Source organism: Lygodium microphyllum, chromosome 1, assembly GCF_053477565.2.
Source record: "Lygodium microphyllum isolate KBCC chromosome 1, Lygodium_microphyllum_v1.1.10, whole genome shotgun sequence".
Lineage (NCBI taxonomy): Eukaryota > Viridiplantae > Streptophyta > Polypodiopsida > Schizaeales > Lygodiaceae > Lygodium > Lygodium microphyllum.
The window spans coordinates 72,011,225-72,028,447 of NC_141135.1; the positions used below are offsets into that span (position 1 = coordinate 72,011,225).

At 41.0% G+C, this 17,223-nt stretch overlaps 1 protein-coding gene across 2 annotated transcripts in view; it reads left to right on the top strand.

The window, feature by feature from the left end:
- Window positions 1-17,223, top strand: part of HCAR (coenzyme F420 hydrogenase family / dehydrogenase, beta subunit family) — a 151,855-nt gene that overhangs the window by 113,674 nt on the left and 20,958 nt on the right. For both annotated transcript variants that reach the window (XM_087678495.1, XM_087678487.1), the window contains exons 13-16: window positions 9,723-9,750; window positions 13,776-13,855; window positions 13,946-14,015; window positions 14,185-14,242. In XM_087678495.1, coding sequence (XP_087534621.1) covers window positions 9,723-9,750; window positions 13,776-13,855; window positions 13,946-14,015; window positions 14,185-14,242 — 236 coding nt within the window. The remainder of the gene's footprint in view (window positions 1-9,722; window positions 9,751-13,775; window positions 13,856-13,945; window positions 14,016-14,184; window positions 14,243-17,223) is intronic.

The window sequence follows — 17,223 nt, forward strand, 5'->3', positions numbered from 1 at the left end:
AGTATCAGATTTAGGCGTTCTATAGCTAGAAAAGAAGAGTGCGATAAGAGCTACAGATTTAGTACTCATAGAGTTGATTCTATGCAATTTTTTTGTTCTCTGTTTCACACAAAACAAAACAGTTTTGGTTTGGAGAGCAAATAGTAAATCCCATAATGCATGTTTGATGCTTCAGGGATGCTATTCCATAATGCACTGTCATTTCAATGCTGTAATAATAGGACAGCAAGCACTTAGAATTTAGAGACTCTATATATGCAATCCATCTCAACGTGGCAATATCCGGAGTAGCACAATTTGCAATTGTCCCTAGTAATGGTAAGCAATCAGTCTCATCAATCATGGGTGCACCAATGAAATACTCTTTGTTTCATTTAAGGGCTGTAGCAACACGCCATAGCTCCCTCTTCACTTGGGAATATCCCCTTGTCTTTCATTTGAAACCTTTGCACCAAATCTGACTGCATATCTATTCCCTTCATTGTCATCTTGCCCAATTGCCCATGAAATACCAAGGGCTAGTATTTGCTGTAATGACAATGAGTTGTCCCTTCAAATAGTCAACTGTTTTTAACGTCGGTGTAGTCGTCAACAACCTCTTAAGTTTTCTTATGGCCTTTGTGTGCTTTCTTTCCCATAGGAATTTCTATTCCTTACATAATAACCGATAGAGATCATGAGCCACATGTGTGAAATGCGGTATCTAGATGAGGTAAAATACACACACCCCTAGGAATTTTCTTACCTTTGCAAAGACTAGTGGTTCGTGGAACTTTATCACCCACGATGGATTGTGGTAACCCATGGTACTTAAATAGTGGAATGTGTATCTTGCATGTTGTCAATCCCATCAAACTTTGTTGGAGAGGGCCTCTTGACATAAGGCCTGCACATACGACCCACAATCAATACTTTCTCTACTCCAAAGACAAAATTTTGACTACAAAGAGTTTGATGAATCTTTTCTAGTCTAGCTAGAATTTGCTTATAGTCGGGCAATGAACTTTTTGCAACCGTGTTCATTCAGCTCTTCATTCTTTGCATTCTTTACACATCCCTTTATAGGTATATCATCTAAGAATGGCACAGTTAATTGCGGAATATAGTCTCAACACCTTGTTCATTGCATTTATCATAGGGGTCATTGAGTTTGTTGCCCCTTAAGGAAGAGTATACATACGTACCAATCCCAAGGGTGTCTTCATGGTAGTAATGCCCTTGCTCTCTACTACCAATTGAAATTGGTCATATCCTAAATATGAATCCCCCAAAGAGTGAATCACTCTACAGGCAAATACTTCTACAATTTCATTGACCACAGACTGTGCACCAACATTTCTAATTTTCACTTTGTTAATTGGCTGCATGTCTTGGCTAAATCTCAATATTCCATTCTTCTTTGGAACAGTAAACCATCTATTTCAGTATGGGGCTGATGAAGGCTTCAAAATCTTCATTATTATCTTCTCATTAAGCAAATATATAAGCTTAGGCAAATAAGCTTATGGCCCATGTATCGGTCTTAGATTTCATGGTATATGCAGAATGCTAAAAATCACCATAGGAGCCACTACATTTGGATCCATGTAGTCTGTTTCAATTGGCTAAAATGCAAGAGCCTTTCCATGTGTGGATAACATTTGCTCAAAGCATTTCCTTTTTGTAGGGAAAAGAAATGCATTACAACCATTTTTTAGCTCTTTCAATGATTCTATATTGAATTTGTGACCAATGTCCTTTGGATCTCTTAAGCTCGGCTGTCTAGACACCAACTCATACAATCCATCATTGCTAGGTGGTAGTGGTGTAGTAACCAGCTTCACTTTTTGATTGACTATTTTCTACCTTGTTTCCACTATAGCTCTGCCTTTTTATTCAGCCATGAGTCTTCTTGCTAAGAAACTTCTCTATTACTTGAAACATGTCAAATGAGCAAACTTGTTGCGCACTATTGTCAACCATGTTCTCAGAATTTACCATTGGTTAAATTTCAGCTGCAGCCAATAAACCATACTTTTTCAGCCTTTTTTCAGCCGGAGATATATATACTCTTTTAGCCTTGTTCATAGATTCCATTCTTTGAAAACATTCGGAACTAGTTGCTGTAAATTCAGTAAAGGAAATAGTAAAAATATATGTTCCTGCACTAAGAGGCAAGAGCTTCCTCCATGGAGCACCAATCTAGTCTTGCCTTACAGTAGTGCTTACTAAGTTCCTTAAACTCTTTTGCATTTGGTGGCAGCGGGTAATCGCTTAATGCCTCTCTATTTCTAGGATGATTTTCCTTGATTCGTATGCATACTATCAATGGGGAGCCTTCCCAATTCATGGTATTTGATAGTAATCATAGATTGAAAATATTAAAGGTTTTTCCTTGATTCCTATGCATTCTATCAGTGGGGAGTCTTTCTAATTGATGGTATTTGATAGTTGCTACATGTATCTTGGGTTTTCTCATTACATTATGCATTGGATTGAAGCTTATGCACAGCAAAGATTTTATCATTTTGAGGGTTCCTTTTGAGCGATTGTCTTAGATAGATTGGGCTATTGCCTTGAAACCCAGGCTTTGAGCCATTGTCTGAAGTGCATGTACTGATAACTTTAATCTCTGATTCCAGCCCTGTTCTCTATGTATTTACAGCAGTAAAAAAGAGTCTTTCATTGCCCAAGATGCATTTAAAATCGATCCTTTGCATGCTCCAAGTATATGCCCAAACAATACACTGATATGGTTCCTATAAGTGGTTCAATGCCCTGTAGAGATTGAGGGAAAATGATTACAGCAGTATTATACTGTTTGTAACAGCATAAACTTCTATGGTAGATCAGTCCAAATCAGTCCCAGGTTCACTCCTTTACTCCTCTGGATAAGCACCAAGAATCTACCAAGCATACTCGAGAAGAGGCTTCTTGTACATGACCCGGAAGCACTTAAAAGTAGACTGAATTTTATTACAGCAGTTTTTCACTGCTGTTGACAGCATAAATTGTTCTTGCCTATGAAATCAGGCCATGCGGCTCGAACTCCTCCAAAAACTCCTATTATGTTTATCCCTTCTTATGCTCTATGTCTTCCCTAAGTATAGTTCTTTCTTTCCTTCTTCAAGCCTTGCTTGTTCATGAATAAGCTTCTCCCTTCTCTCTCCTTTGTTTGTGTTGTCTTTCGCCTCCCCTTTCTTCATATTTTTTTTCCATGCCATATCCTCTACGTTTTCTTTTTTCGAAAAATTCACCCATAAGGTTTCATTATGCCTACTACTACAGTCACAAGTAGACTTTACTTTTTCCACGTTCCAATATGACTTAGCAGTTTCCTTCTTTATGAGAAGCCAACTGGTTGTCTTTTCATGTAGAGGTAAGTCATTGCAGTACTAAACTTCTCGGAAAACCCATCATACCATGACTGGTATGCATACCAGTGAACTATTTGAGATGCGGCTTCTCTTATACTTTTATATTGTGGATATAATTCCGTATAATACTGGACTGCTTCATCACATTATAAATAATGAGATGTTGTCCTGACCCTAGCTCTAGTAGACACTAACCATATTGGATGTTAGCCTCTCCAATATCACATGATACCTTGCCAGTGCTTGCTTTCTCCACATTTATTGCTTGCAACCGCCTCGTATTCTTAAAAGTCATATGTGTCACACCAGTTGCTTTGTGGTGGAGCATGAAAATATCATGCCATGAGGACCTCTCCTAGTTTAGAGCAATGCGTAATCTCATCTAATATGTATATTAAAGGTAACTCTTCTATCCTCCATCTTCCTCTTGGTCGTGCTGCTAAGGCTCCCTGATGGCCATAACAACAAAGAAACGTGTTTCTTTAAGTTCGAAACTTATGAAACATTTTTGAAAGTTAAAAACATGAGTTTTTTCTTTTTTTTTTGTTGGGGAGTGGGATCCCCAAAACCATGGTTTTTAAAACAAAAATTGTTGGCTAATGTTAAACATGATGATGATGATGATGATGATGAATGACTCGTGAGGGCTCAAGATTTTGGATGAGAGACTTACTTTTTTGGGATTTTGTTTAGTTATTAGACTTTGCCAATCTAGTATCTATTCTTGTCTTGAGAGAGTTGATTGTTATATAACTTTAGTCTTATCTATAAGTTAATTTATCATATATTATGATTGATTTTGGATTTTAACATTTTCTCAATTTGTTTTGGAATGAGAATCATGATGTTGCAACGTGGCTCAATGCATATTGTATATGGGCTATTTACATGTTTATTTCAATTTTGTTTGTGTGATATGTATGAATCATGATGTTTGAGGTTTGAACCATAGTATAGCTTGTCCAAAGACTAACGTTGACATAAGTCAATAATGGATCATGGATATGTAATGTATTATTCTCAATTGACTCTCATATATTATTATTCAAGCTCAATTTGCCTTTTTTTGTTTAAGAGAGTTTCATAGAGATTTAAAATCTCTTTCCCTAGTTAAAACTATAAAAAATCCCTTATAAAAAAACCGGCATTTCTTTTTTTACCCCCTCTTGAAAGAAACTTATGAAACACGTTTCTTACCTTTTGCTTCTAAATGTTTCTAACGTTTTGGGCTGTTTTACTAATGGCATATGTCAATCCCTTGAGTGGGAAGTGGCAGAGAGCAATGTAAAGCATCCGATCTTGGAAGACCTCCACTTCCATCCACATGTATTGCATATTAAGGTCTTGCACCATGATGTGGACTCTAACATGTAACTCTTGTCTGATCAGTGTTGCTACTTCTCTTGATTTGTGGTGGGTGATGTTGAGCTAAGATATGCATTACATGCTGATTAGCCTCTCAAACAGACCCAAAACATGCTTATTTAATGAAAAATACAAAAACAGGGCGTAGTTCGAGAATTTCAGTAAAATCCAAATTTGGGAGGGTCCATATGCATCTATTAATAGAAAAGCTGTCCCCATTTAGCCTTCATTCTTTTATGTAGGTTTCTCACTCTATTGTCTAGATTTTAGCCATCAACCACCTACCATCTATTGTCTAGTCATTACCGATTGTAGCCCATTACTATCCAGCCCTAGGCGATGTGTTTCCAGTCATCACCCTCCTGTTTGGAGGTCTCCATCTGCTGCATCATCAAAGCACATGATCGGCATGCGTTTTCAGCATGTAGTGCTAGGCGATAGACTGTTGTCATCTCTCCCACCAAGCGACTATTGCAGTACTTGCGTTTTTGCTATCTAATAGGCCGCTTATAGCAGCACACATCTCTCTTGTTGTTGCCTGTCAGTTCTCTGCCTCAGGTGACTAGTTTTCACCCTTTTATAGTGGTATACTGCTACATTTACAAGATTTCAGCCTCCAAATGTTGTGTTTTTGTGACTATGCTGCTGCCCTTCGTTATTAACACTCTTTCATGTTTGATTGGTGGTTACAGCACATAGGATTCGTTTGCGATGAATGCCACACCCCGACGCTATATTGCTCTGCTCTTGAGCATTTCTATACATTCTTACATTCATTTACTACATTGATTCATTCACCTCAAAGTTTTCCTTCTCTCTTTGTCTGTGTTTGTGTTTGTGTTTTTGTGTTTTGAGTTTTGAGTTTTTAGTTTTGCATTTAGGGTTTGAGTTTTGTACGTCTGTGTCTGTATCATTGTGTTTGTGTCGTGGTTGTACACTCTTGTTTCCTCAATGCAAACCCTAGCAACTACTTCATAATTTTCTTCACATGGTATCAGAGTCAGTGCTCTTTCTAAGAGTATCTTGCGGATATTGTGGAGGCTTGGTTTTGTGTGAGGCACACAAATGACTTGTCTAGACATTGTCTTCTTGGGACTCCATGATATCTTATTAAGCTTCTCCATTACTCGAGGCCTTGAGGATGCATTGACTTAATGAGGAAGTTGACACCCTACCTTCACCTTCATCTTCTATGTTTTCTCATGTTCTAGATTTCAGTCTCATGGCAAAGGAGTTTGAAGAGTACTTGTGCGTCACGTATAGTGAAATTACCTCCTTCTACTAGCTTTGCTACTCCATCCGGACCGGTTGGTGAGGTTGACCAGCTCTTTGATGATCATGGAGGACATATGACATTTGGGATGACTAGCGACCCATCTTTGTCATCTCAGCGAGGCCCAATATTAGGTTTGTACAACTCCTTTGAGTCATATGAATCAAAATTCTCTTCTATTTCTCCCGTTGGTGTGTAGGATCTAGATGATTTTGTGTATGCAAACTTCAATAGAGGGGTTGTCGAAATAGACATCCTTCATCGGATATATCTGTGTCTTCTGTTTCATTTGAGCATGTACGCCACTCCTGTCAAATCCCTTCCATTCCACCCTCTTCTCGCCCGCACATCGATTTTCTCTCTTCTTTATGCCAAAACCTTGGATTACACTCCACATGTATATCCTCTAGACTAGGAGTTGGAACCTTCGTTTTCGCTCTCAACACATTCTCATTCTTCATTTCATATTCACATTTTTCTACCACTTTGACATCATGGTGTATTGTTATATGGAATGCAACCCTTTAACAATGTACCCTCCACTTACCCTCCAGCCATTTTGTACCATGGGGCTTCATTATAGGGCATGCCACCCTTTAACACAGTTGCCTCCACCTTTCCGTAAGTGGGTATTATCATTTTCTATTGAAGCGATTGTGATGGGCATCCCCCTCACTACCCCCTAGTCATACACATCCTTTGACCTCTTAGATGTAGGAATTTCCATCCTCTGCTTATGGTGCACCATCAGCCTTTCCATGGGTTACTCCTATGCAAGGATTCCTATCCTCTACTCCACGTGTCTCTATCCCTCCACCATGGGCTCGGTCATACAGTTACCATGTCCATGTCTCGTCAGTTCATGCCCACATTTGGATCCACTATGCACGCTTTCTGTATGCATGGTGGGCACTTTGGGATTAATTTCCAAGGGTACTCCACTCCTCCACCGCTAAGAATGCCTTCACACAAATAAGACTCATTTAAGGGGTCAAATTTCACCACTTGGTCGAACTTCTTGCAATAAGTTCTTGAATCTCAAGGAGTTTGGGACATTTTTTGTTGGTCTAGAGCCTATGCAAAACCCTTGATTAGCTCACTCTGATCACATTCATCAATGGAGAATCCACAATGCTACAACCAATGTTGAGTCAATGGAGGGGTTGCTTTCTGAGTTCCACTCTCGATTATAGCACTTTTCCCTTGCATTTGAGCATTGGAGTCATGTCATTGATTGCTATGTGGCAAGGGATCGCACTTGACATATCAATCTTGATTTTGAGCTCAAGAGTTTTCCATTGAGAAAGGGGATGATTTGAAAGTCAAGTTGACCGAATATCGACGGTTAGTTGCAAAGTTTACCACTACAGGCTCCTTGAACTCAAGGTCACGTTCTTCTTGAATAAGTTACCCAAAAGATACTTCCATTTTATCCAGCACATTATCTCACTATCTAGATTGCTAACCTTCTATGAGTTTGAGTGCCACTTTGTGCGTTGTGCAAGGTTGCAAGATCAATTCCACAAGAAAGCGTCGAATTAGTCTCACTCCGAGCAAAGGGCTTGGTTGCCTCTTCTTCGGGAGGGAAAACCAACAGTGGCAAGAACTTGCGAGATGCGAAGGTATGCCTCCTTTAGACAAACCAAAGAAACGAAACTCATCTAGCAACAACTCCCTTGGAAAAATAGGTTTTGCACACATTGCTAGGGATCAGGCCGTGTGGACGAGAAGTGTGATACAAAGGCCTAAGGACTTTCTCCTAAGAAACCTCAGCAGACTGCTACGACTACCGCCACTTCGGCTGGCCAATCCAATTGGGCTATGTCTTGTGTTGCTGCCCCATCTGCTTCTTCAGCCCTAGCTGTTGCTGGATATGCGGTACACAGACATCCTCAGAGGCTATCCTTCTCTACTCTTAAGGGGTTGTCTGCTTGGTTTGCGAGTACCGATCCCATTGCACTTTACACATTCACTTCACATCCACCTCCATCTGGAACTACCTCACCACCTCGTTAGATATTTCATTGGTAAAGTCTTGCTAGTGGGCGTACGCGATGGTGACTACATCTCTAGATTAGCTCCATCTTCCCACTCTTAGGTCTTTGGGCTATTGAGTCGGGCTCGTAAGATGTTGTCCTTAAAGTTTCATTCTTAAGTCTTTTCTACACACACACACACGCACACACACACACACACACACACACATTTGCATCATTGCATTGTTCGTTCAATCATCTTTTTGTTTCAGTTTTGCCTTTTTTTTGGAGCATCTCATTATTGACCTTTGGAGACTTGGGATGCATGCCTTTCATTCATGGTTTCATCATCCTAGGAGTTTTGCTCTTTTGTGAGTATGGAGGCTTTCCCTCCTGAGGTGGATTGTGCAACATCTGTCTTGATGCTATCATGGCGGTGACTTCTATCTTGTTCTTCTAGTTGGGATGCTTCCTTACATCATGGTTCTCGGCACCACACGAAGACTGGCATTCGGCTCCTCTTTTTCCTTCGGCACCAACATCTATGGTTGAGAGGGGGTTACTACCCTTCTTGGTATTCCCTAGTATAATAAAGAAAGCATCTATCTAGGAAATAATAAACAATTGAAAATGCTAAAAAAGCACTTGGGGTCTAATACAACGTGGATCTGACATGGGCATTGGTATCACCCCAAGATATCTCTCCTTAGTATTTACTGCTTGTTCTTGATTTCACTTGGTTGGCTAGAAGGCTCGTTGTAAATACTTCACTTCATTATTTCAAACATCTTGATCAAGCGGCCGGGCCCCCACACACACACACACACACACACACACACACACACACACACACACACACACACACACAGAGAGAGAGAGAGAGAGAGAGAGAGAGTTTACGAAAAAAGAGAGAGAGAGAGAGAGAGAGAGAGAGAGAGAGAGAGAGAGAGAGAGAGAGAGAGAGAGAGGTCTCTTCTTTGCGTTCAGATTATTCCTGCCTGTTCCATTTCCTTAGATAGACTGTCTCGTGGCATATTTGGCATACTCAGAATGCCTTCATTTTTGATTCCATATCTGGCATTCATGGTCATGTGGCCCGAATTCGAGGTTTAGTGTTGTGGAAAATCTCCTCTATGGTGTTTGCTGATATGGTTCTTCCTGACATTGCTGCTCCCTGGCTGGATATCGTCCACTCCACACCAACTGTTCTTTCGGTGTGACATTTCTGTGTTAAGAGTCTGTGTAGACTTTCCTTTATGTCTGTTATTTTTAATGTTGACCTGATGGTCTGATGTAAATATTTACTACTTAATTTAATTATCTTCACGAGAGAGAGAGAGAGAGAGAGAGAGAGAGAGAGAGAGAGAGAGAGAGAGAGAGAGAGAGGTCTCTTGTGGAGCCACATATGAAGATTGTGTTTCATTTCTTACGGTACTAGGATTGTTGGGATAATTGGACCACTAGGAACACCTTTTTGAAAATTCCCATTCTACTCATATTACTCGACTATGAGGTTTCCTTCACTAGCAACTTGATATTGTGCAGCATGCATGTGTTCCCCTTTGGAATGATTTAGTCTCATGGCATATGGCAGTTTCTTCCATTCCTCTGTCGTCTTTTTAGTCTATTTGTGACTCTTGTTCTTCGATAGTAATTAATACAATTGTGCAGAGAGAGAGAGAGAGAGAGAGAGAGAGAGAGAGAGAGAGAGAGAGAGAGAGAGATGATTATGTTTTGCAACATCTCATGCAGCTGCTTTGATTATACAAATGGACTCGCGGTCAGTTGCTAATTTTGAACTACTTCTCAACATGAAACACAATGTTAATTGCTCAATCAGTTCAAGGCCAGCATACAAAGTGGTGTGAATTTTCTTATTTATGTGCAATCTGATGTCCATGCGCTTAAAATAAGAGATGCTATAAATGGACTCGCGGTCAGTTGCTAATTTTGAACTACTTCTCAACATGAAACACAATGTTAATTGCTCAATCAGTTCAAGGCCAGCATACAAAGTGGTGTGAATTTTCTTATTTATGTGCAATCTGATGTCCATGCGCTTAAAATAAGAGATGCTATAAATCAGGATCTCAAAACATGTGTTCTAGTCATCAGTGTGCACACGCTATGTGATTACCATAGTAGTCATGGGCACTCTCTAAATAAGTCAAGTTTTAAAGGGAGTAAAATTGCTAGTGTACTTCGGGGCTTACTGGGATGCCAATATTTCTTTAATTGAGATGCCAATTTTTGTGTATCCATGTGCATAAAGGTGGAAAGGCCTAGTATTGTTATTCATTGTCACTACATCCTCATGTCAGGATTAGCGAGTTTGCCTCTGTGGAATTCAACCCTAATTTTTTACAACCAATGGTAGCTTCTATCCTACCAGCAAAAGTTGATCTGCTGGGCCAGAAATGGGAATGAAGCATCTTCAAAATTGAGGCTGTGTGATTCAGGAAGTTATCATGATCCATTGCGTATCTGGGCAAGCTCACATCAGACTTAGGTCTCGAATTACTACAATTGTCTGAGCAGGTTGTTGTGGCATATTCGTCTATCTGGTTAATAAGCTTGTCTGATCAGCTTTTTATCAGAGAAATGCGTGCTCTTCCAAAAGTCTGGAGTTGGTGCATGTATTAGGTAATGAATCACTATGGTTATCTGAGTAGCTTGTTGGCACATTCATCTATGTGGTTAATAAGCTTGTTTGGTCTCATCAAATATTGATACATTAAGACTGAATTGCCTTCTCAGTTTATTTGTGAATTGTGGGATTAAATGGTTGAATATTTAGAACACCTGCTCTAAAAGATGACATTCACAAGTAAAGAAAAGGGGATGGTCCAGGTTTGAAATGTGTAAAAGAGAAAAATAAGCTGATTAGAGGGAAAGGTGGAAGAAAGAAGTGTGAGGTTCTTACAAAACTTCTGGAAGCTGCCAACTGATATGATGACAAAAATCTTCATCTTGATGTATATCTTCCAAATTTTTCTTTGGATTGATCAATTCTCAAAGTAAGAGGCCAAATGTGGATGGCTTTGCATAATAGCAAGTGCACAAGTGATTCTCAACAAGAATGAGAATTGAAAGAGTAGTGAGTGCTTTGACAAAGTCATTATGATGATACAGTAGATAGATCCACTTTTCTAAAGATGTTAATGTCCTCATAGTTGAGATGCTTGAAGAACATGGTTTAGAAAGCTCTTGTTTGATCTTGAGGCTTGGTGGAATTCTCCCATATAAGATTAGTGGTAAATAAGAAACCTGTCAGTTTTGATGCTTTTGTTATGCTTGAAGAACTTGTGAGAGCAGCTCTATTATTGAGATCAATGAATTTACTTCATGAAGAGGGATTTGGTGAAGAAGATGTTTGTCACAGGGATGTGCATTTTTAATGCTTAGCTTCACCATTATTAAGTTGTGCACATGTGAGGTGTACATGTGAAGTTCAAGTCAGTTAAGTCAGGGTGATGGCCTAAGTACCTGAAGTGAGCAGTGGGTGACATTGGGAAAACTTGTATAAAGTCATGCTAGATAGGTACTTGTGGGTGCTTCGTGTCAGTTTGGCTCTAGGGCAGTAATTGGGCCATTAAAATGTCTAGTGGTGACATTGGGGACTAGGTATTAATTAATCAATTAATCCTAGTCCTAGGCCAATCAATGTTTGGGACAATTAAATGTTCCATGGGGCTAGCACGTTAAATGCAAATGGGCACTAGCCAATTATAGGCAAGGACAAATGACAAATGATTTAATTTTTAGAAATTAAATCCAAAAAATTGATTAATTAAAGCTAGAAATTACATTTAGAAGGTGGTTAAGTGGCAAACTTAGAGGAGGGACGGCTGTTGGGGCTGGCTGAGGGTGATTCTAGCCATTGTGGAGGTAGAGAGAGGAAGAGACAGAGCTGCTGCTGCATTTTGCAGCCATCGGTGATCAGTGCTAGTAAACTGCCATGAACTGATCAAGAGGCCAAATGAGGCAGGTAACAACTCTAGAACGCTTTCTAGGGCAGACAACAACAGACTTGGGGCCCACAAGGGCAGGCAACTGCATTTGGTGCTCTTATTCATGGTGGGCTGTAGGTAATCAGTATTTTTGAACAAGGGAGCAGCAGATTTGAGCCAACTTTTCCGACAAATTTCTGAAATCTCTTTCTTCTCAGCTTCCTTTCTCATCTATTGATAATCCCTCAGCAGTTTGCAGATGTTTCCAGCTTCAGAGGAACAGTGATTGAAGAAATTGCTGCTGATCCAACTTTACAGCAGAAATCAAGGTTTTTTCCCCACCTCAAAGTTTGTGCCCAATTACTGAATACCTGGCACTCGGTGTAGCAGCTGAAGATAAAGAATTCGCAGCTGCAACTGATCCAGGGGGTGAGCACATTATCCATTTATTGTGGTCCACATGCAAGAGATCAAAGACTGAATTGTGCCCAGATTGTAGGACAATGAAGAGGCAAATTGAGTCCAAGTTGTTGGGCCAATTGGGTGTAGTTGTTCAAGATTTAGTGGTAAAGCATGCATTTTAAACCCTCTTGAGCTATTAGAACAATGGTTAACCCATTTAATCAAACTTTTTCATTAAAGTTTGAAGCTTTGGCTATGGTTGAATTGAAGTCTCTCTATTTTTTGGCTTCTCCAACCCATGCTGTAGAAGCGGGGAGTAGGTCCAACATTTTGTCACTTGAAGTGCCTTTAGTGCTCTTGAATGTGAGCTAGAAGATATTGCTCATTCTTTGGCTGCCTGTCTAGAATCTGTGTGCATCAATAAATGCCCTAATGCCTCCACTACCAAAGTGATTTCAGTACCATTTCTTGATCAGAGTTGCACCTTGTTATTGCCTTTGAGATGAGGTATCAAGCAATGATTTACCATTTGATCAATGTGCAAATGTTGCTGCTACACTGACTGCTGTCCAGAATTGCCGTTCTCTGAGGAAAGCATCAATGGTGCCTTTCCTTCTCATACTTAGCTTGATTTCCCCAAGCCCTTTGAGGAAGGTGCATCTTGATGTTTATAACAAGCTCCTAGAAGGGTCATAAGTCATAAGGAATGGTGAAACCATTAAGAGATACAAATTTGAATAGATTTTAGAACAAACCTGGCTAGTGACTAAAAAATGCCAAGAACATGTGATTTGTACAAAGGCAAGATATGATAAATGATCCTAGTGTGGGCCTGCTCTGACACCATGTTAAAATTTAGCCTGGATCAAAGGCTAACTGCATTCAAGGTGGATGAAAGGCATGAGTGCTCATGATGACATGCACATTGGTGGCAGTGTAAAGATTAATACAAGAGAGTGCAAGACAGTGCATAGAGAAAATGTCACAGTGAGAGCTCAAAGGAAAAATGTGTATTGATTACGTGTTCCTTTCATAGACAAATACAAGAATGTACAGTGCCCATGTAAAGTGCTAAGCCAAACACCTTGACATCTAGCCAAACTCAATCTCATTTTCAGTTACCATGCTACGTCCTGCTCGCCAATGTTCCCTTGTCTGCTACTTCAGAGCTAGGTCCCATGCTCTTGTCATGCCCAACATCTTGTGCTTGTTCTCATACTTTCAGACCACAACAATGCATGCAGGACTACAATAGTCCAACAGGTAGACTTCATAAGTTAAGCATCTTATTTCAGTTTAACAAGCTGATTGTGTACCTGTTAATTTCCTCTGAGTTTTGACCATGTTGTAACCTTTTACTTCTTGGTATGTTGTTTGTTGAAGATCCTCAGGATCTGATATGGTTTTTGTGATCTAGTAATACTCTATCCTTGCAAACACCTTGTTGATTCAGGACTTGGTTGTGGGTTATATGGGAGTACCCAAGTACACAGGAGTAACTATGAGTCAACACCCTCAATATGTGACAGTGAGGTATGACAGTCCATGTTAGAACAATAATGCTGTGTAGGTTTTTTTCTTGATTATATTTCGATGTGGGTGAAAATTTTGGTTGAACTTCAGGAATGAACGAGGTAAAGAAATGCTAAATGTTATCCGGCATCTCCTCGAAATCAGTGAGACTGTCAGCAGTGTATGTGGAAGTTGGTAACCTTTAGAAAGTTTTGGTTTTACTAGGATGTCTTTTAGTATTTCCTCAAAATCAGTGAGACTTCCAGAATTGTAGGTTTGAACTTATGACCCTTCAGCAGTCTTAACTATTGTTTTAATCTCTTTTTGTGGGGTATGTGCTGGATGTGCAGGGTGACAGAAGGCCTTTTGTGGTAGAAACTGTAAAAGCTGATGACAAAGCCAAATTTGGTCAGTTTAATGATTTCGAAGTGTCTGCTTCTTTCTGCAATTTATGCTCAGAACCGGGTTAAATTGTATTCAAATAGACACAAAGGGGTTTGCATGAGAAGAACATAATTAATCCCATAGACTAGCAGAGCGATTGAATACAACTGGTTGAGAGACAATGGGCACAAGACAATGCAAGTGGAGATGGAAAAAGCATTCATTAAAGTCAAATAAATTCTATAATATTTGAAGAGGTTTAGACATTCTCTCTTGAATGTCTGCCAACCACCCAGACTTTGTGAGCTGACAAAATGTTCTCTTGAGTTTAGCAATGGGCTGTTGATGTATTTTTGGAGGTGTCCCTGTATGGTAAATGTCTTAAGCATTCTTTGTTAATGGCTTTCCAATCCAGTCACCTAGTGTTGAGAAAGTAAGGATAGGTAGCACAAACAGGATTAGAATCCATCCTCAAACTATACTTCAAACCTTAGTTCTTAGTGTGGCTAACAATACTAGATAGTAGATACACTTGTGTAATGGTTGATGTAATGAGCAAGATTCTAAGTTTGATGAAGACATTTAAGGGGTAAAGGAGGTGGAGTGATCCAGGGGCCCCACTCTTTTAGGATAAGCATCCTGACTTAGGGCTCACCCCTTGAGGCATTTTTACATGCCCTACCTCTACATATGTTGGCCTATTTAAAGTGGCTTCAATCTGATGGAGATTTGATATGTTTTTTTGCTTCATTATCTTGCCTTGTCTCATTCTACTTGTGAATATGAAGTATTTATATGTCGATTCTGAGTTGTGCCCGATACTTTGTCATGATATCAGAGCCTGGAGCTCACTCTAGCCTCATCTAAACTGTCCTCTCATCTAAAGCTTAAACCCTTATGCATCTACTGTGGCTACTTCTCTAGGACATGGTCTTCTTCTTCATCCAAATAATTCTGCGCATAAATGTCCAGTCCTTAGGATTGTGTTCAAATTCATCTTGCAATTTTGTCTGCCATTAGCTACTCTTGATGGACATTGCTTTTTCTCAGGATGCTGCATCCAGAGTCAACAATATCCAGAGCTTTAAAGAATGAGAATATAAATGCACATCAAGCCCTCTGCAATAGTGCCAACACTGCACCTTCAGTGGCACAAAATTTCTGGAAAACCTCTCAGGAGTAGTTGCACTGAAGCAGATAATTAGTCCACCAGAAGGGTGGCTTAAATTTTTTTTTTTTGCTGGTTGACTAGAGGTCTCCACACTCAGACACAAGAATATCCATTCTGCACTTTACAGTGTGCCTGCCTGTCCACATTCCTTGGGCCACTCAGAGCAGGAACATTGATCCCCTCATGCTTATAATGCACCTATTCCCCCTCGAGCTACTCAGATGGGGACTGAGCTTATGCCTAATGAGCCCATTATGACAATTGGATCCATTGTGCATACCTTACTAATGCATTGTGAGCACTTTGGGCCAATACCCTTATACTCCATTCCTCATTGCTACCATCCCTATCCTTCACTCAACACGTATACTACAGTTGTTATGGCCAATAATGCCTTCAATAATAAGACAATTGTAATGGGTCAAATTTTACAACTTGTTCAAACCATGTGCAACAAGAGCTCGAGTTGCAGGGTCTTTGGGACCTAGTCATTGGTCTAGAGGCTATGCCTTTTTTTTGCAAGTAAAATGTGGCTGATTATATTACTGAGAAAAATTGATTACAACGGAGTGCTTATGCTCGACAAACTAGTTGGAGCTGATGAAAGTCACAAATACATCATGTATACAAGCCTCTCAAGGCGGTTTGGGGGGGATGGGGGTAAGAAGCCATGGAGGGGGGGTGTATCGCCATGTGGGGCTGCCTGCCCGCATCACGAAAAACAGGTCCTGGCCGCCCCAAGTGCGCATGAAATGACAAGCCCTGGATTCGCCCTGCACCTGATCCCATCGGCCATGGAGGGAGTGGATGATGGAGGTCCAGACCTCTGCTAAGGTCGCCTGTATGGAAAGTCTCTTTGTCGAAAGCCTCCTGACACCGCGCCTTCCAGATATGCCAACCAGTAAGACTCCCTTTGATCTCCCATACCTCAGAGCAGTCTACTGTGGGTTCCAATACGTGGCGGATGGGTAGAGCCTCCAAACCGACCACTGCGCATGACTGTGCCTCGATAATGAATATTGTGTCATGCATCCTGGCCTCATACAGAAGGTGGCGGCCCCTGCTAACTGCGTGCCAGCAGAAAGCTCCCCATGAGATACAACCAAGGCTAAGTGCTATACGACGAAGGATGCGGCATGTATCTCTCCACACGAGTTGCACCGCTTCACACGACTAAACGCAATGCTTTGGTGTTTCTAGAGGCTGCTGTGTGCAGTGCTTACAACCTCTCTCCTTTTGCATCTGGGCAAGCCAACTTCCCACCGCCAAACCTCCATGTGCTACCAGCCATAAGAAATACGATATCCTCCTCGGCCTCCAACTATCCCATAGGCGGCGCTAGAAGGTCCGTCGGAAAGACGCTCTGATGTCGTGCTCCGCCCAGTGCCTACTACGTGATGACGCCCAATCCATATCCTCCTGCATCAATACGTGTCTGCCAATCCCGGCAGTGTACTCTAGGAACCTCGGTGGCTTCTTGGCGACCGCTGTGGCCGGCCATAGCCACCCTCTCAGGTCCCACTCCAACTCATCAAGTGGCCTGCCCTCCCAGATTCAGAGGCGCCACTCCCTGAGCTCCTGCTAGGAAACAAAAGGGTCCAGTCGCCATGTCTTCCCTTGAAGGCTAATCACCCGGATCCTCCTCCAAGTAAGGACAACTATCCCCTCATCCTCCTGCCCTTTGTCAAGGGCCAAATGCCCCCCCTCCTGTACGGTGAAGAGGGTCCCAGGTGGAGCGCCGCCTACTCTACCTGCCATCTGTAGGGGGATGCCTGCTGTTGGTGAAATTCTAGCGGCCAAAACGTCCCTGGGCTCTATTGGCTCTCGTCTCGGG